Source organism: Limanda limanda, chromosome 15 (assembly GCF_963576545.1).
Source record: "Limanda limanda chromosome 15, fLimLim1.1, whole genome shotgun sequence".
Classification (NCBI taxonomy): domain Eukaryota; kingdom Metazoa; phylum Chordata; class Actinopteri; order Pleuronectiformes; family Pleuronectidae; genus Limanda; species Limanda limanda.
Window position 1 is genome coordinate 22,529,535 of NC_083650.1, and position 18,817 is coordinate 22,548,351.

The 18,817-nt window shown below is 39.0% G+C and overlaps 2 protein-coding genes across 3 annotated transcripts; one reads left to right on the forward strand and one right to left on the reverse strand.

The window, feature by feature from the left end:
- Positions 1-284: 284 nt before the first annotated feature.
- On the forward strand, positions 285-5,377 carry LOC133020683 (alpha-internexin-like). Its single transcript, XM_061087352.1, has 5 exons — positions 285-575; positions 2,179-2,409; positions 2,587-3,114; positions 4,912-5,036; positions 5,185-5,377. Exons 1-5 carry the CDS (start codon positions 285-287, stop codon positions 5,375-5,377), a joined length of 1,368 nt encoding a protein of 455 aa, XP_060943335.1.
- A 1,210-nt stretch (positions 5,378-6,587) lies between these two features.
- pcgf6 (polycomb group ring finger 6) lies at positions 6,588-18,394 on the reverse strand. 2 transcript variants are annotated; one of them, XM_061087385.1, is made up of 11 exons: positions 18,352-18,394; positions 17,969-18,075; positions 15,876-15,975; positions 14,705-14,801; positions 14,130-14,185; positions 13,572-13,631; positions 12,727-12,844; positions 10,143-10,170; positions 9,476-9,574; positions 7,545-7,631; positions 6,588-7,425 (listed from the first exon to the last, which is right to left on the reverse strand). In XM_061087385.1, the coding sequence occupies exons 2-11, from the start codon at positions 18,041-18,043 to the stop codon at positions 7,375-7,377; spliced, it is 771 nt and encodes a 256-aa protein (XP_060943368.1). In that variant the 5' UTR covers positions 18,044-18,075; positions 18,352-18,394; the 3' UTR covers positions 6,588-7,374. The 2 variants fall into 2 exon arrangements, with proteins under 2 accessions (XP_060943368.1, XP_060943370.1); XM_061087387.1 differs by having other exon boundaries at positions 18,298-18,372.
- Between the last annotated feature and the right edge of the window lie 423 nt (positions 18,395-18,817).

Here is an 18,817-nt window from a genome sequence, read left to right on the forward strand (position 1 = left end):
AATACAGACTGGAGGTGTGGAGGAGGACGACTCCATCACTAGTGAACACATGGAGCACAGGTCAGGGTAAAACTTGGGGGAAGTGATATCACCCATTGTGTCTTTCTCTTCAAGAAGCAAAACCTCACTTAACATCTTCACTTCACCACAGCACACACGTTATATTGTGGTTATTCAGTGTCCCCTCCGTGCGTAAAGTGGTTCGCTCCACCTGTCACCTGCTCTATATAAGCTGCTGCAAAGCTCTTTACGCGCATCAGTCCTGTCTCCGACTCACCGCAGACATGAACTACGGGGACCGCTACACCTCCTCGTCCTACCGGAGGCTCTTCGGGGACTCCTCCCGGTTCCCCGTCTCTCCGTCCCGCACCGGCAGCCCGTCCTCTCGGTTCCCCCCGGGGCTCAGGTCCATGGCGGCGTCCCGCAGCCACGCGTCGTCGCTCAGCTTGTACCGGAGGACGGGACGGTCCTCCTCGTTCTCTCCGGGGCCCCACGACTCCATGGACCTGACCCAGACTTCAGTCGTCAACAACGAACTCAAAGTCATTCGAACCAACGAGAAGGAGCAGCTGCAGGTGGATTATATATAGAAATATACAGATTTATATAGAATAGTTTATAATGATGGTTTTTTTTACAGTAAATGGTATTTTCTTTTTTTTAAAGCCTTTATATTATATTTTTAACTTGTTCTTTAACTTACTCTATTTATATAGCACCTTTCAAAACACAATTCAAAATGAAAAATATACAACAAACCATAAAAACTATTACAAATCAAAACAGTATATAAATAAACTGATCACAGTTTATAAATAAAATGGTGTTCAACAGCTCAATCTTATGAAACGTATTATAATATTAATGTATTACCGATGACCTTCCAGTTGTGGTGTTTCAGTCTTTCAGTATCAGGCCTTGTAGTCATTTGTAGTCAATAAATCAAGATGTAAACAAGCATTTTACTCCACTCATAACCTCATTTTGAACTTAAGCTCTTTATCAATAAAGTAATTCAGACACATTTATCGTACAGAAAGAACCAACAATTGTATTTACTTATAAAAAGGTGACTTGACCTTTTGATCTCTTAATAGACTGTTTCTTTAATCACCCTGAATCTGATGCTTGTTTTTGCCCATAATTCAGCACAGCTTTATAAACATAGCCATAAAAATCACGACGCTAATCTGACGAAAAACCTCTGAACCATCTGAATAACTCAGTGTCCACTGACTTGTAGCTTCTCTAACTTTTCACCGTATCCCAATGGCTTTTAAGAGTTGACTAAAAAGTTGAGTGTGACAAGGCAGCATGGTGACACCGTCTGTGTGATACAGGCAAAAGCTCAAGAACATAGCTGCAACCATTATGTTAATGGTGGATTAATCTGGCATTATTTGATGTCAATCAAATAATGTCAGATAAATGCTACAATATAGGACAACCCAGTTTCTCAGATTCCAAGCTGACATCTTGAAATGTGTCGTTTTGCTCGTGTAACAATCCAAACCCCAAAGATGTTTGGACATCTTTGGACAATTTTACAATAATTAAGAATTAATAATTGAATGGATTATAACATGAAGAATGAAATGTTGCAGCACAATGACGGCTGTGTTTTCACGACTCAGCCATTATGTGTTGTATATAATGTGATTGTGTGATTCTCTTCCAAAAAATGTATTTGGACCAAAAGTACCAGGAACTGTTTTGTTACAGGAACGTTTTTAAAGGAACTAAAAGGTTTTTAATACCCATTTGTGGCGACGTCACCTACATTTCATGTTTCATACCAAAGAGGTGAGAGAGGTGGGATACTTTTCGGTGCACTTTATTCTTAAAGACAAGTTTGACCTTGTGGACAAATTAAACCCCTTTTGAGTTTTTATGACAACTGAAGGTTGGAAGGGGAGGGTGAGGTGAGCGTGTTCAGCTGCAACATGTAACTCCACCACTAGATGTCACTGAATTGTACACACTGAACCTTTAATACACTGTCAGTTTTGATGAGACATGAGATATTACAAAATGTGCATTTAGAAGGTTGGATGTTTATGTTATTAGATGCAGGATATTTTAAATGAATCAGCACCTGTGGTTAGAAACCTGCCTGGTATCATAATCCAAAAGTAAAATATTGTGTCATTATAAACAAGCCTTTATGCTGTTGCACAGGGTCTGAACGATCGCTTCGCCATGTTCATCGATAAAGTGCGTCACCTGGAGCAGCAGAATAAAGTGCTGGAGACGGAGCTGTTGACCCTGCGGCAGAAGCAAAACGAGCCGTCCCGCGTCGCTCACGTCTACCAGCAGGAGATGAGGGACATGAGGTCACAGCTGGACGACTTGAGCAGGGAAAGGAACCATATCCTGATCGAGAGGAACAACATAGAGGACGAGCTGCAGGTAAAACCACTGGGCAGTTGTAATGATAATACAGTATGTGTGATGCATGTCATGATTCTAATTATTTCGTCTTCATCATCTCATTTCTTTAATGAGCTGTGGAGTTATGTGGATATGCCTTTTATTTCAAATCTTACCTGTCCATTAATTCCCCTCTCTCTCTCATTTCACTATCAGAAACTCAACGTGAAGTTTGATGAGGAGGTGATCGCACGGGAGGAAGCAGAGCAGACCTTGAAGTCTTTCAGGAAGGACGTGGATGACGCTGCAGTCATTCGCCTGGACCTGGAACGCCGGGTGGAGTCGCTGACGGACGAAATCACCTTCCTGAGGAAGGTGCACGACGAGGAGATCCAGGAGCTGAGCAACCTGATGGAGTCACAGCAGGTCTCCGTGGAGCTGGAGGTCGCCAAACCCGACCTCACCTCAGCTCTGAAGGAGATCCGCAACCAGTACGAGTCCATCGCCTCCAGGAACCTGCACTCGGCCGAGGAGTGGTACAAGAGCAAGTTTGCCAGCCTCAACGAGCAGGCGACCAGGAGCAACGAGGCCATGAGGGCCAGCAGGGAGGAGATCAACGAGTTCAGGAGGCAGCTGCAGTCCAAGACCATCGAGATCGAGACCATGAGGGGCACCAACGAGTCCCTGGAGAGGCAGATCGCAGAGATGGAGGATGGACACAATGCTGAAGTCACATCCATGCAGGCAAGTAATCACAGTCATTAAAAACTATAGTGAACCTACAGCATGTTAGCATTTATGTTGATATTAGCATTACTGTGCCCTTGTCTCATACATCTCTCAGGGAAATGGAGGATTTTAGTCCCCAAGCACTCTCATTTCTGCACGTTTCATTTAAAAGGAGCAGTTCCACTCAGAACATTATTTCCCTTTCATGACAGTTATCATGAGATTACATCACTCTTTCCGGGAATCTTTTATAAACGTCAATTTAGGTGCAGACTTGTGAATTAAAGCCTTGATGGGGAAAAGGGAAAGTCATTTGCTCTCAGTCACCTGCTTCCAGGCTGCATGGAGGTCAGTGCTGTCTGTAGAGTAATAGGATTGGAAGCCAGCAGATCTCATGGTCCTGAATTATGTCACAGCTTGAGTAAAGCTGTTAGCTAACTGCACACAGCAGGCGGTCCCAAACCTTTCAATGTCAAGTCTGAGTAGGAGCAAGGAAAACAACATACTGGCAATGTTATCATTAAAACAATCAATCACAAGCCCTATGATTGCAGCTCTTTTGCCAACCACTTAGATATCAGCAGTTTGAGCCACTAATTAAACTGCAAAAAAGGCTTTTTGATGAAGAGTTAATGGATCAAAAAGCTGAAAGTGAAATTGTGAAATCAGTGATATTTGAGGGTAATCCAGCCATAATCACCACTCAGTCACATAGGCAAGCAGTTTAATAATTGCTTATTGATAGATGGTTTGATGAATTTCCTCTTAATCTCAGCATATGTAGCTGAAGATGAGACGGTTGATAGCACTCTCTTGTCTGTATGATAAATAAGTATGAAGTTACAGACTTCTACAGAGGAGCTTTGCTTAACATAAAGTCTGGAAACATCTTATAGTAGGCATAGTATTACTTACTAACTTACTAATCATTTGTAAGTATACATTATTTATGACTAAACTTTATCACTGCCTATTCACTATTATTACTTACTTTTGTTATTGATTATTACTGACATATATATGCAAGTATATTATAACTTTTTATTAAGCTATATTATTGACTTTTACTTACTTATTACTGTGCTTTAGAGTTGACAGCAGACTCCTTGTCCATCTCTATGCTTAACTAAGCTTACTGGCTGCAGCTAGATAGGAAAGTGAAAAGAAAAAGCTGGATGAAAAAGTGCAGAGTTTAATTAATGGGAAAATCGCTAATCAGAATAGATTAAATAATGTGTCAGCATTAGCGCTGGTAGTTCCATAAAAAAGAGATAAATCACTTTTTTTTTTAAATCCCTCAAATATGAACTATTTATTTAACAGCAAACAGCAGAAACAGCAAATTCTCAGATCAAATGTCAGCAGTGAGGCTTCCTACTAAAAGGTAATAAAATTTATTTATGAAATAATAATGGGGAATTTGAATTTAAAATATCCTGTCTGTAATACTGTTTAAAATAAAGTTATGACTCTCACCTCAATGTTTGACAACTCAGAGTCAGAGATCAACTGGTTCAAGTTCAAGGTCTGAAGAAGACACGAAACAGTTCTTAGTCAATCAATGGTGCGTGTCTATCAGATTAACCTTTGACCTGCTAATTCGGATAAAGGCAGGCCATCTGCTTTCACTGGCTCTTTAGAGAGGCTAAAGCTTGTAAAGGATTCTTTATTCCCTTTGAGGAAATTATGCTGCAGGAAAATCCGTACAGTGGTTTAGATCTATGCACATGCAAAGTAAATTCATTGAGAAAACTGCTGATAATGTCCTTGCTTTTCTCTCGTCTGAATCCATTGTCATTTCCATTGTTACAGGACACGATTGGCCACCTGGACTCTGAGCTGAGGAACCTGAAGGGTGAGATGGCCCAGCACCTGAGGGAGTACCAGGACCTGCTCAATGTCAAGATGGCCCTGGACATAGAGATCGCTGCCTACAGGTGCTGAGAGGATAAAAAGGACAAACCCAACAAAAGATGACTTTCTCTTGACTAGTGGACACCATTCAAAAATTAATCTTGAGGCATTTGTGGGACGTGTAATGACTGCATGTCCACTCTGACATTTTGTTTCTCTCGGCCCCACAAGGAAACTGCTGGAGGGGGAGGAGACTCACTTTAACTCAGGGGTGTCTTTCGGTGCTGCCAGCTTCAACTATCAGCCTCGAGCCTCCGCCAGCTCCTCCAGGAGCAGCCAGAGGGAGAAAGAAGGAGGCACCAAGGAAAGCTTCAAGGAGATCAGCGAGGACAAAGATGAAGCAGACATCAACTCCAACAACTGAGCACAAACACAGACAGATAGATAGATAGATAGATAGATAGATAGATAGATAGATAGATAGATAGATAGATAGATAGATAGATAGATAGATAGAAAGGGAATTCTGGAAAGTGGGAATACGTATTCATTTTATGTATAGTGAGTTGATGATGGCTAAAAGAACCATTTATACAAATGTTGTGGACTTAGAGGTGAAAATCTGTATTTTGGGTGATAATCAATATCCTTTACTTGACATCTTTCCTGAGTCATAGGTCTCAGTGCTTGGATCTTTGGACTCTAAAATTATCAAACTTTTTAAAAATAAACTTTGTTCCACTCCACATTAAACAAACAAAGCCAACCTGGACACATTTTAAACAAATCTGCTCTAAATGTCTCCAGAGATTAACACTTTTCAAATATTGTACAATAGTAAATGTGTGAGCAAGTATTGAATATGGATGAATTTGCATTTGCTGCTGTATTATATTGCACTGACACCTGTGTTTATCAAGGGAAGACATTTAATGTTAGTGTAGTTCTCTGTTGTAGTTGTGTACTGTCAGTTTAAAGCCCCTTGGACACAGAGTTTAAAGAAAGGACACCATCTGCTCTTTGTCTTTGTTTTGTTTCAGTACAAAGTGTAGAAGTTTCCCTGCTCTGAACTTAAGCTACAGAGTTGTATGGTGGAAAAATCTATGGTGACAGAGAAAAATAGGTCAGTACAATGAATACAATGTTTCAGTAGGAAAACTGGGATGTTACTTACTGTTGTTTTTAGTGGAACTGAACAATGCAATGAATAAAATAATCTGGCTAACAAGCTGATTTCCTTTTTTTTCTATATCCACATCAACATATTCACACATAGAGGAAGACATAAAGCCGCCTCCAGTTAGATGTTTATGTCCATTAGCGGAAGAACCTCGGCTCATTAACAAACTGCAGAACTCATTCAAGACAGCAAGATATTTAGCAACTGCATAAAAAAATGAAGGGAAGCTGTTATCCCACTTTTTAAGTTCTCAAGGAATCCCTGTCCAGCGTGTCCTGATAGGAAGTCTAATGATAGGAAGCTATTTAGCATTCATGAAATAAACACTATCAATTAATAATCTAAATGTTTTTATTGCCAAGAGCCGGGGATTCTTCCCATTAAAGTTTCTAACCCACCGCTGTGAAAGAGCAACATGGATGAATGAGGAAATGCTTTCTTAGTTGTGCAGTCATTTATTCATTCAAACTGACAAAACTATTTTTCAACGAATCTTACAAAAAATCTCTGCATACGAACACCCTTTAAATAAATGCTTTCGTGTCTGTTGTATTCTTTTACATAAGTTGACACTTAAATAAGTAAAAAAGTTAACAGCTCTTAAATTAAATGTGTAAATCAACCATAAACAAGCTGGAAAAGACGACGCGTAGATCGGAGCTCTGAATATCAAAATGTTACACACAAACACAAACCTTTGGTAGTGGTAGTTTGAATTTTCAAGCCCTTTGAATCAGTAGTATCTGAAATCACAGTCAATCAGTCATTAAATACAAAAGTGAGAAATGGGTCCCTGGTTTCATAGAAAAAGAGGCAGCTTGAATCTGCTTCACAGGCACTGTCTGAGTTTCACTTTCTATTAAGAGGAGTCATGCGCAGTGTGGCTACAGCAGAAGTCACGTTCTGTAGAGTGGAAGCCAACTGAACTCCACCTGAAGACACCTTGGCAGTAGGAAGAGGAACTTCCACTTGTCGGATTGGAGTTACTCCTTTTTCCATGCTGGCACTCACGTAAGTCAAATGTATGTACCCGTCTTCCTGAGAGATGAACATTTGTTGCTACAGTGATAAATTTCAAAGAACAGTTGATCTATTTTCATTCCAGTCCATTCAGGAAAACCATGTTTGGAGATATTAGGCTCTCACATCCAAGATGGTCGTGAGGCAGGTATAATGCAAAGGTAGACACTTCACTCCAAATGATAACTAGGAGTCGGAGGAAAGGAATCACAATCTCATGGTCAGGAGTGGGCGGGCAGGATCAGGCCAAACTGCAGCACCAGCAGACCGTCCTGGAGCAGAATAGAAACAAGAACAGTCAGATTACTCATTGGGATCAGTATTCATCACATTCTAATGAAATCTCCATCATAAAAAGTGATTTGATGCTTTGTGTGATTCTGGTTCTTACTTGCAGCGCCGCATCGCCCACGGTGCTCTGCACGTCTTTGAGGGACTGGGAGGGATCCAGGAGGTGGTCGCCACAAACCACATCCACCTGCAGGAGAATCAGAGCCAGTTCTTTGAGCCCAGAGAGAACTGTGTGTGTGTGTGTGTGTTTAGATTGTTTTACCACGGAACACACATGGACGGACAAACTATGAGTATCGATAATTTGGATGGATTTGACCAGAATCATTTAACTGACCAAAACACTGAACAGACAGGAAAAGCCTTGGAGACTTTAATAAACTGGATGAAGATGTCTGAAAACAACTTAAGTTTGGGGAACAGACATACTACTACCCAACTACCCCCCGATGAGAAGTCCGTTGTGTGTTGTTAACTCAACAACTGCAAGACTTTTGATCACAAGACAGAAAGTCATGTAGTGTGAACTGCATAGCGATCGGAAAACTTTGAAAGTCACGGTTTAAACTGCTGGTTAAAGTGTTCAAATCTAAAGGTAGGCGTTGTATTACTCGTAGGACCTCTGCTGCAATGAAGAGTGACCCTGGGCTGATCTTTGTCCTTCCTCTCCAGGTTTGTCCAGACAGGTGAGCCCTGAAGGAAAGCTGCTAATCCTCATCCACGTGTTTCTAAATACAAAATACACCAACTCCTGAACTCTGCCTCTGGTAAACTGATCTCACACAGACATCCCTGGTTGTCTGAAGAAAGGAAGACACTTCTGGACCGGACACCGATATGTTTGACCCTGAGCCTCCTCTGACAGCCAGCCCCCTGCTCTGAGACAGACATGCGGTATCACTGCACTAACAATTTGATTGTAATCAGATTACGGTTGTCCTGAACGAGTGTCTGTTGTCCTTTAGATGTAGGCAGCCTGCTGAGTTTTGACCTGAGCAGGTGACTCCTCTATGTCGGAACTGTTAAATAATGTTGGAAAGTTTGTATCACAGAGTTCATTTTCTTTACCGTTTCCTCTATTTCACTGCCAGCTTCAGACCACATGTTACCCTGGTCAGGAGGATCATGCATGTCAGCTGACACATGACCGATGTGGATTTGTGGAACACGAATAACGCAGAGACCCAGACACATGTTTCAGTAAGGTTAAGACAAGGCTGAGTGTTGCTATAATTTAGTGACAAACGAGTCTCAGACATTTTCAGTTATCCTGCCTTCATCAGGATGGTGTATTATTCCAACAATTAGTCATGTGATTTAGGTAACCCTTTCGATGTTTCTATTGCAATAATCAGTTCATATATATTTCTAAATTAAAATAATAAATTTTAAAATCTGTGATTTTTTTTAAATTAATTTGCGTGCAGCACATTTAACATCATGCAGCCCCTCCTCATTTAACAAGTCAGATGACACACAACCAACCCTGACTGCATTAAACACACACACAAACAGATGTAGACATCAGGGTACGGTAGCTTAGACGTGTTTAACGATGGAACATGTGATTCAAATTCTACTATTCTGGGAGCTGATGTTAACCAAAGATAAACTGAGACGTGTCAATGTTTGCCTGTGTGGGTTGTAGATTTGGTTTTGAATGTATAAAATTGCCACAAAAATCCATGACGAGTTAAAACATTTTTTTTAAATCTGCTATTCTACTAAAAATCGACTAAAAACATAAATGGTTCTACATCTACAGTGTGATTGGTAGGCTTCTATCTCTCCAGTCCACATCCTGTGAGTCAGACGGTCACTTACAACACAAGCTACATGAAAGGAACACCATTGGACATGTCTGAAGCCGCTGTGCTATTTTGAGTCTGCTCAATGTGCACACCTTCATTAAAGTGCGGTGCCAACTTCCTTCTGCTGTCCTACTTCCAAGTTGGTCCAAAGGCGAATCAGGATCAACACTGTGGTCATGTCACTGTGTTGACCGATTAGCTGTAAGCCTGGCAGACTCACCAGGCAGGTTGGGCTAAGCTCCATCTTCCTCCTGATGAACAACTCCACGTGCCGGATGGTGGCCTCACCCGACACACGAACATACCGCCTCTCCAACGGCTACACAGGAACAGGGTAGAATACACTGTATCAAAGTCTTTCATTAAAAGATATAGAATATTCAGGAAAAAATCTGAGTCATTGCAGAAGGAACTGTTTAACCTTGGAAAAAATTGCCATCACCACTTGAAAAGCTGGGTCTGTCTCTTTGGAACATATTTACTCTCATACAGTCTTATTCAAAAGCAGACTTATTGTGTTAAAATACACAGTAAACACAGATTGTATGGCTACTGGTCACAGTGATAAAACTGAGAGGCGAGTGTTAAAAGGCCAGAAAATATTGCATAATTAATTTGTAGAAAATGTGAACGACACAGTCCATGATGATTAACGATCTGCTTGGTAACAAAACTACTTGTGATAGTTAGTATATCCAGCAGCTCCTGGCATGACAGTATAACTTGACCCAGCCAGGTTGTAGCTTACACTACAACCTTTTCTGAGTTATCATCCACTTTATATTATCTGTTACAGTGCATCATAATAATAGTAACCCCAAAGATAGTAATACAGAAAATAATAACCCTTATATGACTTGATAAATATTAAAGTTTGAGGTTGTTACCTTAAAGTCAATAATGCCCTCTTCAGCCCTGAGAATAAAACAAGAGTAGATGTAAGTACATTTATTTCGTACTGAGCAAAAACACACGGTGTAAGACAACAGCATCATCTGGTGACATGTCTGAGTAACTGCATGGTAAATTCATTCATGTCTGCAAACTGGTCTTCTTCTTCTAAGTAGAAGAAATGCTCGCTTGGAGTAAAACTCAGGTCAGTTGGTTTTATTTACGTCTACAGGCCAAAAGCAAAGCAACGAACCTTAAAAATACAGTGATCGTCAAACTGTAAAATGATTTATAGCTGCAACACGAGGCGAATATACACCTATTAACCTGCAGTTCTTTGTTTCACTCTGATTATAATGGTACTGAGGTTCACTGAGAACCTGTGAGTGATTTTTTAATTGGACATAATGGACACAATACGAGTAGGGGTTCATGGGTATGAGGGCCTTTTAATGACAAACCATTAGACCAGGTCATAGCAGTAAATACATCGGTTTAAATAAAAACTGCTGCTAATTACCAATGGCTGCTTTTTTATTAGAAGTTCCACATTCCTGATATTCTGTATGTTCACTCATTTGCTTGGTGGTTCAGGTAAGAGCGCATACAAAAGTTGTGCACATCCAAATCAGGGGGAGAGTCTAGGAATTGCTTTTCACTTTCTTTTTCAACTTTTTCGTTGATTTCTCAAATTGGTGTAGATCCAAATAAAAATCTGAACCTAATGAATTTAAATGTTTAATGGTCTGCTGGGGTTTGGTGGAGGTCTGTGCTCTACTGAGTGCCATCTTAGTTAATGCAATAATGCATCTTCTGTTGAGATATCTATGTTTTGTTCTCTATCTTATGAATGTATTTTACCTACATTTATATCCTGTGAATCAATATTAGCTGTGTAGTATATAGAATTAACAATATTACAACTGTTTCTTTTCATTGGAGTGATATATAACTCAGATACAGGGTCAGACACAGAGCGCAACCATCTGAGTGTCAATCTGACTGCAAAGTACGACTTGGGGAGAAGTGTGAGAAGGAAATTCATCTTGAGATTTGAGATAATGAAAGCACGGATTCTCAGGAAGGAGAGAGGACGTGCCAGGACTAACACAATGAACCATTTCATAAATTATTATGAGAAAAAGATATGGAATCCTCCTCTAAGTCTAATCTGCTGTGTCTTTCCACTGTGAGAGACTCACTGCTTGATAAGGGCACAGTGGTGGGAGACACCTGGTGGAGTGGACCTTCTGTCACAATGATGTGCTTGCAAAAAACTGCACTTTGAGAGACAGTATACATCTGGCCAATTGCTGAGTGCCCTCAAGAAAAGAACCGCCTCTGTGTTGCACGCTGTGTCTTTTACAAATACTGTGGACTTGGGATAGGGGGGGCTTCTTCTCGACATGATCCAGTGACCAGGTGACGTGTCCGGCAGAACCCCAGAGATTCTCTGTAAGTATTGTTCTTATACCAGTGGTGGAAAGTAACGAAGTAGAAATACTTCGTTAATGAAGTAGAAATACTTCGTTAACGAAGTAGAAAGTAGAAGTAGAAATACTTTGTTACTGTACTTAAGTAGATTTTTCACATATCTGTACTTTACTTGAGTATTTATTTTCCTGACGACTTTTTACTTTTACTCGTTGTACGCAGCACTCCTCTGCGCACGGCGCCTCCCTCCCTCTCTCTCTCTCTTGCTCTCTCTCTCTCTCATTTCAAAATTTGTAAAATTATACATTACATACATTATATTCATATTGTTGTTATAATTTTTCAGTCAATTGAGATAAATCTTGAGGAGAAACATTTTGGATTGTTTTGTGTCTGTATAGGCCTACTATAAAAAGCACTTTGCATTTTTAATTTTGGTACTTGTACTTTTACTTTTGATACTTAAGTACATTTCAACACCAGATACTTTTGATACTTAAGTACTTTTAATATGAGCTACTTTAAGACTTTTACTCAAGTCATTTTCTGACGGGAGACTTTTACTTTTACCAAAGTCACTTTCAGGTAAGATATCTGTACTTTTACTCAAGTATGGCTTTCAAGCACTTTATACACCACTGTCTTATACAATAAACGTATAACTGTGAAACTTTTGAACATTGAACTTGTCTAATTATTAACCTTTCCCTCTTGAACCTCGAATCAACGAACACGCTGTCTGGTCCGGATGGGACCGGGCTCATTACTTCCCGGTGTCATGATGTAAGTAGAAAGCAAGTGGTCAAGCTCAGATCTTTTTTGGCTATGTTTTGTAGGATCTTTCAATTACATTACATTACATTACATTTAGCTGACGCTATTATCCAAAGCGACTTACAATAAGTGCATTCAATCCCGAGAATACAAAACAATTTTTTTGAAATTTAATTCATTTTATTTTTTATTAAAGGTTTAGTCGGAAGAGGTATGTTTTTAGATGTGGCGGAAGATGTGTAAACTTTCTGATCCGGATGTCGATGGGGAGCTCATTCCACCATTGAATATTATTGCACCGAATGAAAAGAGACAAAGTACCTACAGCTCTGTGTCATTGCTGGATTAAGAGCTGTCCAATGAGATCCTTACCCAACAAAGTCCAGCAGCAGAGAAACATCCAGCTCAGGAGGAATAGTGAACACAGACTGAGGAGCGTTATCTCTCCTCTGCCTCTTCACCCCAACAGGAGCGGGAGAGGTGATCACCACTGCAAACAAGAGACGAGAAAACACAGAGGAGACACTTGAGTGGCAAACTCTGAAGTGGTTGTTATGGTTGTGCTGAAAATCTCCATCTTTGGATTTTCAGTTTAAGGATTCTCAGATTTAATGTCAAGGAAATAGTATTAGTATTGTGCCAAATAATAACAGAGGTTCTCTCAAGACCCATTTCACACAGAGCTGGTATAGACTGTACTCTTTACAATATTGTTCACAGAGACCTAACATCCCAACATGAGCAACATCTTTCCAACTGTGGTGAGGAAAAACACTCAAAGAGATGGTGGAGGGAGATCGAGAGATAAAGAAGATATAGATGTAGAAGAGTACTGAAAACTACTGATCACCTTTCCACAAAAGTTGGTGGAAGGATGCAGTATAAGTCAGGGGAAAACATATTCAATTGTGGTGTGCATCTGGATCATGCTGGGGCCCCAGGATGTTTTCCCACACTTTGTTTAACATAGCAATTTAGGGTGTTTTTCATCCTTTTCACCGTTTCCCCAGGGAATAAATCACGGACTACAACTATCACTACAAAATCGTTCTGACCCCAATTTGATATTTTCTCCTCTAAAATTAATAAAGAGAAAAAGTGATCAAAAGTTATTCTCTGACCTTGAGGTGATTTGTTCAACACTGACCTCAGCCTGACAAAATAAAATGTGTTTCAGTGTTCAACCTGTACTGAAACTTTTAAAGCTATTGTTTTACCTGGTTTAGGCACCTCCATCCCTCTCTCTTTGTAGAAGGTACACATCTGTTCTCGTTCATCTGTAGAGAGAAGAGAAAAGACATTAAACACATCAGTTATATTCAATGCATCACAATATATATTTACATAAAATATATACAAGAAAACAGACACACCATGTGAAATATCACTAAAATGTCAAAAGATTCAAATTGCATTTGTGCAAAAAGTGTTTAGGTTTGTATATCTAAATAAAATAAAGAGAAGACTCCCTTTCATAAGAAGCTCAAAATGAGAGGAATTTCCCAAAATTATAAAGGTCTGACACAGATTTGTCCCAGGAGGACCCAGGAGCAGACAATAAAATATTAATATTAACATAATTTAAAACAAAAACTCATTAATGCAGGAACTTGATTTTGTTGCAGTTGGTTCCAATGAATTATGTGAAAAGAGAAATGTTTGACTAATAAAACTCTTATCAAAGATCCATAAAAAGGGACAGGACTTTTCATACCTGGACATTTTAGTGATATTAACCTGTGTACTGTTTTGTAATACACTGTACGTGCACTTACACTCCTCAAGGTAGGGAATCATTTTGTAAACAATGTCCTGCAGTTGTCTGTCAGGCCTGTGGGAGAAAAATGCATTTGGGCTTAATAGACTGCTTTGTTATAGACCTTAGTGCCAGCAGATAAACAGTCTAAATATCATAAATATCACCCGGTTCAGTTGCAATAGGAGTAAAGACTATTTTGTTCCCCGTGCAATAAATTACTGAACTTGCACATGTAACTTAAATACTTGATTAAGTTCTTTTTTATATTTAGCATGCATTTCTGACTTTAAGACGCAACACATGACATTTCTGAGATAATTTATGTAGTTTTTGGTTTGTATGCTGTTCTGTGAGCCAGGTTTCCCAATCTGGGATAATAAAGTAAAATTGAACTTATATTTAAATGTCACAATTCTCTGTCTCGAACTTTAACCAAGAAAACCAATGTATTCCAGTTTCAAGAATGTGTGTTGCTACCCTTTGCTCTCTGACTAACTGTCAAAAACCCTGACAATCTGACAGCCACTTGCTGGTTCAGCAGGTTTAACAGAGGACGGTAAAAGTCATCAAACATCCAGAATGAGCACCTACCTGATGTTGTAAAGGGGTTGACTTTGATGGACCACAATGTTGCATGTGGGACACCTGCTGCTGTAGAAGAAGTGCTTCACGATGCAGCTTTTGCAAACTGAGAAAAAGTAAAACCTCACAATATAAGCCAGGAAGTCAGGTGTGTGATACAGTCAAACTAATATGAACTTTTGAGGCGGATATAAATATTAATTGTGAATATATTTAAGCTTATATTCATATTTATAACAATACAGAAACATGTCAGATAAAGATCCCTGAAAAGAATAGTGATTAAATCATACAATGAGCAGGAAGCTTTTCAGTTGAAATGACACATGTCAGCTGCTTCTACTGGACAAAGTTCAATCTTGGAGCCCATCTGCTATTGTCTGGCAGTGAAAAAGCCTCTAGGGGCAACAGCCAATATTTTGGGGCTTCTGCTGTAGACAGCAGATATCTGGGACAAGACTCAATCTTCTGTTCACCATACACTGTTTACAGTCTGATGAGTTTCTGTTATCACATGAGTCTAACATTTATCCATACAAAACACAAACAGCAATACTTCTTGTAAGGGTTTTAGGATGAAACCTTTTTGCTAATCTGAATAAAGAGCTATCAGCACATGCATTTCGGTCAATGTGTTCTCTCTCTCTTTCACTCTCCATGTGGACTGTTTACCAGCGGGAAACAAAGGGCTGCTGACACGTGATTGGTCAAACTAGAAACAGAATCCAGAAGGCTTCCTGCCCCAAAATGTTGCCCCTCACCTACAGATTCTGCATATTTACATGTAAAATATGTTCATAGAGATAAGACCAGGATGAATTTGATTATATCTTTGGCTCTAATAGTCAATTGTCTTGTTAATCGACGGCAAATATATATAGAGAGATTTATCTGGAATACAATGATATTGGTCGACAATACATTGTTCCAACCAGTTTATCGGCTAGTGCCTTGAATACAGTCTGGTTTAATTCTGGCGTTTGTTGGACACCATGTCAGGGGTTAAATGCATCCCTAGTTCAGACCAATATATTACATCCTTACCCAATGTATTCCATCTTCCTTACTAAAGGTTAGGTCTCCATCAATGCATGTATGTTTAATTCAGTCAGAATCACTTCAATCTTCTTAGTCTCTCTGAGGACTCCAGGTTCTAGATGACACGTGTGTTGTAACTTACATGTGTGCAGACACTCTATGATGGTGGTGGCGTCGATGAGGAAGCCGCAGCACAGGGCACAGCGGATGTATGGATAGAACTGGTTGAGGGGGAGCTTTGGCTGTGGAGACATGAACATCCACAGTAAAGAGACACAGCTTAGAAATATCCAGGAGCCTGCATTTAGGCTTGGTCATGTGATTTAAGGGCTGGTTCAAAAAACTCGATGAAAAGTAACAGCACTTTCTCACAAAGTCAGACTCAAGAAGACAGGACATAGTGCTGTTAATACAAACAGCAACCAGCATAGAGAGGGCAGGCAGAGAAATGACATTCATTGGGATTACCCCTCACATTGGGGTGGATGGAAATGAGCTGGCAGACAAAAATGCAACTGATGCATAAAGGAAACTGAAACGAGTATGGTTATCAAATAAAGCAAAACCTAAATTAAAGGCATAATCAAAGACATGCAAAATAAATGCCAAGAGCTGTGGGATTTATTTATTAGGAAATCAGGGATGGTGTGACTACGTAGAGGAATGAGAGGAGGCAACAGAAGAAGCAGGAGGAGGACATCATATCTAGAACTAGTTGTAGTTACACTGTCCCAGATACCGGCCGTAGATGCATTCACTGCAAGGCACAGTCCCCAGGAATCAGAGGTTCAGGAAATGAGAAAAATAATCGAATCCATCCAGTTAGATTTAACAGATGTTCTGGAATTCACTCTTTTCCAGAAGGTGGCAGAAATGCACCTGGAAGTTGTTTGCCAACCGCCGATCGATCGATCGATAGATAGATAGATAGATAGATAGATAGATAGATAGATAGATAGATAGATAGATAGATAGATAGATAGATAGATAGATAGATAGATAGATAGATAGATAGATAGATTACTTTATTCATCCCCGAAGGGAAATTAAGTCGTCATAGCAGCCGGTATATTTGAATACAATAAAATACAATACAATAGAATAAAATAAAAAATATTGAGGTAGAAAGAATAAAAACAGAAACACAAGATAAATAGGTAGATAAGGTGCAGTGGCAAGATGATGGTAATAGTACTGATGATATGATGGTAATGTTATTGTTAGACAGTATATACAAATAGTACAGTATATACAGTATATAATATAACATAATATATATTTATATATGATAGTAATTATACCAATATAATAGCAGTATATAGTAATAATGGCAGCAACAGTATACATAATAATAATAGTAATATAATAATAATAATTATAACATGTACACATGATATAATATATGATATATAGTAGAGGTATAAATATAAGTATTTGACTATACAATAGATAATATAATATACTATGAGTGTAAGAATATGTAGACAGTGTGCAAAAGAAATTATTATTGTATAAAATTATATATAATATCAATATGGTTTATATTAAAGCACAGAAGAAGGACAGCACTTTGTAGTGTGTGTGTTTCAGTGCGTGTGTCAGTTCAGTGAGCAGGACGTAACGGGGACATCAACACGGACTTATTACTATATACTGCTTTTATATTGGTATAATTACTATCATATATAAATGTATATTATGTTACATTATATACTATATATACTGTGCTATTTTTATATACTGTCTAACAATAACATTACCATCATATCATCAGTACTATTACCATCATCTTGCCACTGCACTTTATCTGCCTATTTTATTTTATTTTGTGCTTCTGTTTTTTATTCTTTCTACCTCAATATTTTTTTATTTTATTCTATTGTATTGTATTTTATTGTATTCAAATATACCGGCTGCTATGACAACTTAATTTCCCTTCGGGGATGAATAAAGTTATCTATCTATCTATCTATCTATCTATCTATCTATCTATCTATCTATCTATCTATCTATCTATCTATCTATCTATCTATCTATCTATCTATCTATCTATCTATCTATCTATCTATCTATCTATCTATCTATCTATCTATCTATCTATCTATCTATCTATCTATCTATCTATCTATCTATCTATCTATCTATCTATCTATCTATCTATCTATCTATCTATCTATCTATCTATCGACTGTGAGTGAAGCAGAACAACCGGAAGTAGTCCAGTGATAAACGTACCTCGGTCTCTGAGTCGCTGTCTGATATGTGCGTGGACCCTTCATGACTCCTGTGACCATACGGAGGTGATGACATTCCCAACGACAACAACTTCCTTCAGCTTTCACCTACAAGGACGAAAATTAAAATTAAAAACTTTATTCTGAAAGTAGAGCATGTCTCTAGACGTCAGAGATGTCATCAGTTAGCAACACTTGGCTAGCTGACTACGGTTAGCTTGCTCTGTTAAATACTACCGACAGGAAAGCGTTTCCGTTTGAAGCTAACGATTTAAGTTTAGTTTGACAAAGTGAAAAGCCTGTTTCTTCGCTATTATCGCCTCTGATCACCTTCCCGGTATAAAGTCCCTCCCTTCTTGGATCTACTTTACAGTCTTCACTCACGTTAGCCACCGTTTCCCTCTCTTGTTTCTCCAGCGGCAACAACAGTGACACTTCCTTCTTGGAGCCTTCAGAATAAAAGCGACAGCAAGGAGAAAAACGAATGAAATGGATGTCAAAATACATCATAAGTCTGACGCTGTCCTTTGATTTGTATTCAGTTAAATAATTACTGGCCAAAAATATTTATAATAGCGTATTACAGAGGGAATAATAAAAAACAAGAGTCTGGCGATTTGGTGGTTTGAATTTGACAGAACATGTGTGAATGAAAGAATGTGGAGACACTCTAGGGATAAAACCTGCAGCCTAAAATCTAGTAAATTCCATATCTCAGTAATTCCACACACGGTTGACAGGTGCCATGCGTTTATTTTGAACACACAATGACGTATTATCCGGGAAAACAAACTAATGGATAAGAAGATTTTACTTAAATTTTACCAGCAGGGGGCGCTGTAAACATATA

Coding starts and splice junctions, on each gene's coding strand:
- LOC133020683 (XM_061087352.1), top strand. CDS start 285: ATGAACTACGGGGACCGCTACACCTCCTCGTCCTACCGGAGGCTCTTC. Junction 3,115..4,911: donor CTGAAGTCACATCCATGCAG/GCAAGTAATCAC, acceptor CCATTGTTACAG/GACACGATTGGCCACCTGGA. Junction 5,037..5,184: donor ATAGAGATCGCTGCCTACAG/GTGCTGAGAGGA, acceptor CGGCCCCACAAG/GAAACTGCTGGAGGGGGAGG.
- pcgf6 (XM_061087385.1), bottom strand. CDS start 18,043: ATGTCATCACCTCCGTATGGTCACAGGAGTCATGAAGGGTCCACGCAC. Junction 14,802..15,875: donor CATAGAGTGTCTGCACACAT/GTAAGTTACAAC, acceptor ACTTTTTCTCAG/TTTGCAAAAGCTGCATCGTG. Junction 13,632..14,129: donor GATTCCCTACCTTGAGGAGT/GTAAGTGCACGT, acceptor TTCTCTCTACAG/ATGAACGAGAACAGATGTGT.